This window comes from Lynx rufus, unplaced genomic scaffold (genome assembly GCF_022079265.1).
Source record: "Lynx rufus isolate CCGP_SWC_20201006 ecotype Redwood Valley unplaced genomic scaffold, mLynRuf1.p SCAF_9, whole genome shotgun sequence".
NCBI lineage: Eukaryota > Metazoa > Chordata > Mammalia > Carnivora > Felidae > Lynx > Lynx rufus.
Window position 1 is genome coordinate 98,240,185 of NW_025814897.1, and position 7,869 is coordinate 98,248,053.

General features: G+C 56.0%; 1 protein-coding gene across 1 annotated transcript; it reads left to right on the forward strand.

The window, feature by feature from the left end:
* The first annotated feature begins 493 nt into the window (after window positions 1–493).
* Window positions 494–7,052, forward strand: SLC35C1 (solute carrier family 35 member C1). Its single transcript, XM_047072194.1, has 2 exons — window positions 494–1,601; window positions 4,905–7,052. Exons 1-2 carry the CDS (start codon window positions 1,067–1,069, stop codon window positions 5,462–5,464), a joined length of 1,095 nt encoding a protein of 364 aa, XP_046928150.1. The 5' UTR covers window positions 494–1,066; the 3' UTR covers window positions 5,465–7,052.
* The last annotated feature ends 817 nt before the right edge of the window (window positions 7,053–7,869 follow it).

The following is a 7,869-nucleotide window of genomic DNA, read 5'->3' on the forward strand; positions in this document are numbered from 1 at the left end:
GAAATGGGGGAGATAGGAAGGGACTGCACCATGGGAGAGTGAGGTGGGGCCAGCAGAGGGAGGGAGGGCTCGTAGGGGGTCTCTGGACGCCAAGGGATGCGGGGCGCCGCCAAGGCTCTGGGGCTGCGGTCGGGCCCGGGATGAGGGGCGCAGAGGACCTACGGAGTCGGGGACAGTTAGCTTCTGGACAAGACAGAGCTGGGCAGGGGTGGGGGAGGGGGGGGCTTGCAAAAAGGGGGCCGAGGCTCAAGCACCTATAGGAACCTCCCGCGGGGGCCGACTCCCCCCGCCCCACTATCCCCGGGCGGGGAGCGCACCGGAGCGGAGAGGAGGCGGGGACACAGACGCAAGCCTGACTCGGAAGGATGTTTCTGGCCGGCTGTGGCTTTAAGGGTGACGCCGGGCGTGCGGGCCCTTTAAGGAGGGGTCGGGGGCGTGTCAGGAAATGAGTCCTGGTCCCGCCTCGCGGGGGAGAACGGCCTCGGCTGTCCGGAGGCACCGGGACTGAACGGCAGCTTGTGCGCCGAAGGGCTGCGCGCCGCAGGCTTGGGCAGGCCCGGCCTCCTCCCGCGCCCTTTGGGCCCCCGCCGCGAGCACCTCTGAGCTTCCCTGCACCCCTCTTTCCAAACCCCTCGCACGCCTTCCCTCCGTTCATCTTACTGCACGCCTCCCCTTTCCCCCTGCGAACCCTTTTCGCCCATGCCTCCCTCTCCCGGCGTCTCTTCCCCGCGCTGTCCTCCGCCCTTCGGCACCTTCGCCCTGCCTTCCTCCCCCTCCCCCTCTCCTTCCTTTCCTCTCCCCTCCCTTCTTCCTGAGACCATCCCTACAAGGCCTCTTCTGTTCAACCTTGGCCTGTCCCTCACCCCTTCCCTGTGTCTCGTCTCATGAGCTACCTCAGAGTGGGGGCAGATTGTGAGGCTCCCCCCACAGCAGAGCCTCTCGGTGGAGAGGCCTCTAGGCCATCCCCCATGTGACAGTTGAGGGCTGCGGCTTGCAGAAAGCAGACAGGGGCTGATTGCCCTGTACTCCAGTTCTGGCTGTAGAGTGACCCAGTTCCTCTGCTACCATGAACAGGGCCCCTCTGAAGCGGTCCAGGATCCTGCACATGGCACTGATGGGGGCTTCCGACCCCTCCGGAGAGGCAGAGGCCAGCAAGGAGAAGCCCTTTCTGCTGCGGGCGTTGCAGATCACGCTGGTGGTGTCTCTCTACTGGGTCACCTCCATCTCCATGGTGTTCCTGAACAAGTACCTGCTGGACAGCCCCTCCCTACAGCTGGACACCCCCATCTTCGTCACCTTCTACCAGTGCCTGGTGACCACGCTGCTGTGCAAGAGCCTCAGCATACTGGCGGCCTGCTGCCCCGGTGCCATGGACTTTCCCACCCTGCGTCTGGACCTCAGGGTGACCCGCAGCGTCCTGCCCCTGTCCGTCGTCTTCATTGGCATGATCACCTTCAATAACCTCTGCCTCAAGTACGTCGGCGTGGCCTTCTACAACGTGGGCCGCTCACTCACCACTGTCTTCAATGTGCTGCTGTCCTACTTGCTGCTCAAGCAAACCACCTCCTTCTATGCCTTGCTCACCTGCGGCATCATCATCGGTGAGTGGCCAGCCAGGGCCACGGGGGGAGGGGGGTGGGGGGGGGGGGGCGCAGGGACCCAAACCCCAAAGATCAACCCTGCCAGGCGTCGTTGGATTTTATCTGTCCCAGCTCCCTTGGGGAAGAGCCTGGGGCCCAGAGACAGTAAGCTCCCCGAGGTCACCCAGCAAGTCAGGGGCCCACCCAGGGCCCCTCAAAACAAGATGGGATTAGATCTACCTTTCACAGAGGGGAAAAAACCAAGGTACAGAGAAGGTAAATAATTTGTTGAAAATCACACAGCTAATAAGTGGCAGAGCTGGGATCTGATCTCAAGCAGTCTGGCTCCCTATGCTTGACCACTGTATTGCTTCTCAAGAGCTCAAGTGTCCTGACTCTCCATCCAGTGCTATTTCCAGAGAATGCATCTTGTAATAAATACACCATCACCCTCTGACCTTGTAGGCTCATAGTGATGGCTAAGACAGTGGCAAGAAATAAGCTTTGAGAGGTCTTAGCTGTCTTCCCAGGCTTGACCCTTAGAAAATAAGAATTATTGATGGGTACATTGTGCCAAGCATTCACATTTAGCCTCTCCTTTGTTCCCCAGAGGTCCCCTGGGAGGTAGCATCACCTTGATCAGCTCCATACAAACCAGGAAACTGAAGCTCAGAGAGGTTAAGTGACTTGCCCCAGGCCACACAGCTAGGAAGTCGCCAAGCTGGGGCACAAACCCAGATTGGCCAGACTCTCGGGGGTCTGTGCTTTTAACCCCCCTGCTCTCCTCTTGTCGCCTAGAGATTATAGCTGCACTGTCCAACACAGTAGCCACCAACCACGTGTCTATTTCCATTTCCATTCATTCAGATTCAATGACATTTTAACAATTCAGTTCCTCAGTTGCAGGTGTTAACAACCCCATTCTGTAGCCACATGTCAGGTGCTCAGTAGCCACATGTGACCAGTGGCTACTATGTTGGAGAGTGCAGATGATAGAACATTTCCATCATCACAGAAGGGGTGTTTGCGGCACTCTGGGTAAGAGTGCACCCACTTCCCTCAGAATCCTCGCAGGGCTCTGTCATCCAGGAATGTGGTCTTTCTTTGAACCTGTTCAGGTTTTTCCTGGGGCTGTAAAGTTCGTGTTGGTTGACCTACATATTCTTCGCTGGTGTCTCTGAGTCCCAGGCCCAGTCTCACTGGTTGCAGGGGAGGGGCCCATCCCATGCCGCCTGTCCTAGAAAATGTTACTCTCATTGAGCAACTGCTGGATATAGGGCTGCTCAGTCCAGGCCCAAGATGGGAGACGGGAGAAGGCCAAGGTTAGAGGAGAAGGAGCTGCTGAGACCCCTGGTGGATTTTCAGCTGCCCCCTCGCCCCACCCCACCTCACCGCTGCCCAGAGCTGATGCAGAGTCCCAGGCCTCACTTAGCCAAACGCCTCAGGGGTCTCCACTTCAGCCTCACTGGACCCTATGAAGGGGGGAGGGGGAGCAGGGAGAGGGGAGCCTCCTGATGCGAGAATTTGCACGAAGAAAGGTGAAGTCGCTAGGGAAACTGGGCCCAAGTCCTAAAAGTAATCAAAGTAGCTGATAGTGTGATAGCGTCAGAGAAAGTGCCTTCACTGGCCACACTGGTGGGGCAGGGGCCCAGGCCCCTCTCTGCTTCGCTTCCCCTTAAGATGGGTCTCAGGTGACTATTACGGGGCCCTTCCTCCTTTCCCAGTATTGGGTGTGAGTTCCCTCTAGGGTGTGGAGCCTTGGGGTGGGGGTCCCTTCTGGACTTGGGAGGTCATGAGCCGGAGGACTGGGGGCGCTCTGGCTAACCCTCCACACCCCCAGAGCAGGTCTACAGATACCTGTTTGCAAAGGCCCTGCCAAGACCCAGAATGTGCCTGCAACATAGGAGGGGCCTTATCTCCTTCAACCCTCAAAGCCACCTCCAGAACAACCTGCGTTCATGCATTCTTTCAGGCAGCCAACAAATATGAACGGATGGCCAGGCACGTGCCAGAGACTGGGCCAAACTTTGGGGATACAAATTCGGCCAAAGGGGACGGGGCTCCTGGGCCCCCGGAGGGCATGGTGATGATGCAGGGCAGTAAGTGAGTTATGCCACAGGAGTGAGGCTACTATTGGGGTAATAGAAGGTGCTACAGGAACCCTGGTGGGGGTGGGGAGGGAAGCAAAGTTGGAAATGGGGTAATCTAAGCAGGCGTGCCGGAGGAAGTACTAGATGGGTATAAGGAAGGGGTGAGGAGACAGTGTTCTAGGCAGAGGAAAGTACCTGTGTGTTTCTTCATGCTCGGGCCATGGGGGGCCTTGCCCAAGTTAAGTGAGTCTGGAATGTTTCCTGCAGGTAGTAGGTGAGGAGGGGCTTTAAGCCAGGACAGGACCTGAGCAGATCTATCCGTACTTTAGGAAGATCATTCTAGTTGCAAGGTGGAGGGTAGTGTGGTTGGAGTTAGGGGGTCGAGAAAGTGACCCAGGTCTCTATAGATGAAGGCAATGGGAGCTCAGAAAAGTTAAGTCACCTTTCCTCAGGCCATGCAGCCTCTAAATGGCAGAACCCAATTGGAGCCCAAATCTCTCTGACACCAAAACTTCTCCTACTCCCCCGTGTTACCAGGTGCTGTCGCACGAGGTACAGCATGTGTAAGATTCAGCCCCTGCCTCCTGGGAAGGTGGGGTGTAGCCAAAGAGATGGGACAGTCCCCATGGGCAGGTGACAGGCAAGGGGTCTTGCAGGGACCGTGGAGGCTCTGTGAGCAGGAGGTGACACAAGATGAGGGTGTCAGAAAGAGTGACTGTCCCAAAAGACCTCAGGCCACAAGTGATTCTAACTCATTATAGGCTCCCATTTTACAGACAAGGAAGCCAAGGCTATAAGACCTTAAATCACTTGCCCAAGGTCACCTTAACCACTAAGCACTCAGCCCTTTGGAGCTCATTTCCAGCACTACTTTCCAGATGCCCCAGGCCAGCACAGTCGCCCTGGTTATGGGTGCTCACAGCATGCTGCATTGTTTTATGGCCCTCATTACAATTGTAATTAAAGAAATAACTGGGAAATGAATCATCTTAACATCGTTCTCCTCTGCTAGAATGTAAGCTCCCGAGAAAGCATTCATGTCCTGGGCCACTTCCCCAGCCTTTGTATGGTGCCTTGCATGTAATAGAGAGTTTGGACATATTTATTGCAGAGAGGGCCGGGAGGACGGGACAGTGAGGGCAGCATTACGGTCTGTGACCTTCGGTGGCAAAACTCTCTGTCATTCTTCCTCCCCGTCGTCATCCTCTTTGCCCCTCTCCTCTCTCCACCGCAGGTGGCTTCTGGCTTGGTGTGGACCAGGAGGGGGCAGAGGGCACCCTGTCTTGGACAGGCACCCTCTTTGGCGTGCTCGCCAGCCTCTGTGTCTCGCTGAACGCCATCTACACCAAGAAGGTGCTCCCGGCCGTGGATGGTAGCATCTGGCGTCTGACCTTCTACAACAACGTCAATGCCTGCGTCCTCTTCCTGCCCTTGTTCCTGCTGCTCGGGGAGCTTCAGACCCTCCGTGACTTTTCCCAGCTGGGCAGCGCCCACTTCTGGGGCATGATGACCCTGGGCGGCCTGTTCGGCTTTGCCATCGGCTACGTGACGGGACTACAGATCAAGTTCACCAGCCCCCTGACCCATAACGTGTCCGGCACCACCAAAGCCTGTGCCCAGACGGTGCTGGCTGTGCTCTACTACGAGGAGACCAAGAGCTTCCTCTGGTGGACGAGCAACATGATGGTGCTGGGGGGCTCCTCTGCCTACACCTGGGTCAGGGGCTGGGAGATGAAGAAGATTCAGGAGGAACCCAGCCCCAAAGAGGACGAGAAGAGCAGCATGGGGGTGTGAGCTCCTGCAGGAACCCGGGGATGGCCCAGTGGGGGAGAATGCCCAGGGCAGCTCTCTGGATCCTGAGAGGTAGTCTGGAGGGGGTCTTGTTTACAAACCTGCTCACAAATCAGGTGGTTGAAATAGAGCCAGTGTTTTCAAGTGATGTCGGAAAGTTGCCAAACCTCTCTCGACCGCCTTTCCTGTTTCTGAGTTTTGTCCTCCCCTAGGGAGGCAGGACCCCCTGGGAACAGCCAATGAGTTTCTCTGGAAGAGCACTCGCTTTCGGGGAGTAGGAGAAGGGCAGCACCCCATCCTGTCCCCCTTCCGGGGCCTTCTACCTCCACATGACCTTTGGGGTTGGGGACGGGCCACAACTTTGAGGGACAGTAGTAAGTCTTCACTTATACTCAGGGGAGATGGGGGTATGACCCCACCACAGGCCAAATGAAGCGGTTTGGGAAACCTCACGTCTCTGGGTCCCAGGACAGGCAGCGAGGCTTTGACCCCGCAAATCAGCCTCCCTCCGGAGGAAAGTGTGGGCTGGGCTGAGGGGCGACACAGACAAGCGTCCCCTCTTGGTCTTCTGCGCCAAGACCACCAGTCCCCAGGGAAGGGCACGAAAGATCATTTGCACCCAAGCCTGGCTCTGGAATCCCCAAGGACTGCTGGGAATTGGCCTGGGAATGGGGCACATCGTGGGAAAGTGCCCTTTTCCCACCATCTGCACCCTACGCTCCCAGCTTTTGGACATGGGGGAGCCACACAGCTTTTACAGGTTAAGCAGGGTCATTAACACCCTCCCCCGGTCCCTGACACTCAGAAGCTCATTCCTCCCCTCCTGAGGAGCCGCTAGCCCTCTGGTTTCCCAGCACCTGACTCAGGTAAGACCTCCCGGAGGTACAGCCAGGTCACCCTCCTAACTCTGGCTTCCCAGAGCGTCATCCCCAAGAGGACTGGTAGAGCCAGGGTTCTGGCTCGGAACCTTCCCCCTCAGCGGTGCTGTGCCTTCCCCTGAGCCAGATCCCTGCCTGGGTGTTGGAACCTGACTCTGATGAAGATGATAAAGTAACAATTGCATTTCTTCCCTGAGGTTAGGGCTGAAAGAACCTTCTCTTCCCCTTACCAACGCCCTGCCCCCACACCCACTCCCACCCCCGTGGGCTTAGGATGGCCTTCACAAACCCTGGCCTTCACAAACCCTGTCTCTTCGGCTGTGCATTCTGCCCCACCCATCTCCTTGGGATAATTCCTCCTGTTTTGTCCCCATCAGGAAAGGTTGGGGAGAGTGGGTCTTCTCATCTGCAGTGGTTTCTAATGAAGTTAGTCTGGCCTGATGCTCTGAACTGTGTGATTGTTCATTAAAAAATGGAAATAAGACCTTGTAGTGGAAACCCTGACAGTTGGGGTTCTTTTCTTTCTTGCAAGGCTAGTGCCTGACTAAACTTTGATTGCGGAAGCATCCACTTCAGAGATTGCCGGACACACAACCAGGCTGCCTCCCCATCTGAGACCCCTTCATTTTAAAGAACCTGATTGGGGGCGCCTGGGTGGCGCAGTCGGTTAAGCGTCCGACTTCAGCCAGGTCACGATCTCGCGGTCCGTGAGTTCGAGCCCCGCGTCGGGCTCTGGGCTGACAGCTCAGAGCCTGGAGCCTGTTTCGGATTCTGTGTCTCCCTCTCTGTCTGCCCCTCCCCCGTTCATGCTCTGTCTCTCTCTGTCCCAAAAATAAATAAACGTTGAAAAAAAAAAAATTTTAAAGAACCTGATTGATTTCAGTAACCGATCACTTGGGCCACTTCTTTTCTTCTCTTCCTACACTTTAAATTTCCACTCCTATGTTTTGAATTCACCAATAAAGAGTGAGCCTGCAAACCCTCGACCCCAATAAAAGCAGATCCCCAGGCCTGTGTGTGCTCTCATTCTCTCTCTCTCCCTCCCTCTCCGGTCTCCCCCCACCACCCCCACATCGCTGTGTGGCCCCAGGTGTGCTGTGTAATTTCCAGATCCTGTAAGTAATAAACCTTTATTTTTTCAAAGTTTCCTGATGGTTATTGCTGAAGGGTGTCTTGCAATCGTTAAGAACCACAAGGACCGTCCGCATTGCTTATCGACAGGCCGGGACCAGCACCAAACAAATCAGTGTAGTTGGCAGAATTGCATGATGGTCCTTACAGTTAACCAAGGGGAATGCCCTTATTACCTGCGACTTGCTTACGAACCACCTAAGTCAGGTGGGTGACACCATCTGGAAAAGGAACACAGCTTGCTGGGGGTCTGTCGCACTGCTCTGTGCTTTTGCATATGGCCTCTGTGGTATGTTGCCTGAGGGATCCCACCCAAAAGCTCACAGCTGCTGTGATTATCCAATGATCTCCCCAGAGCAACATGATCAAGACCATATGGTCTAATGAGACAATTAGACC

Excerpts from the sequence above, each read along its gene's own strand:
- SLC35C1 (XM_047072194.1), top strand. The coding sequence starts at position 1,067 with ATGAACAGGGCCCCTCTGAAGCGGTCCAGGATCCTGCACATGGCACTG. Across the intron at positions 1,602-4,904 it reads CACCTGCGGCATCATCATCG|GTGGCTTCTGGCTTGGTGTG; the intron begins GTGAGTGGCCAG and ends TCTCCACCGCAG.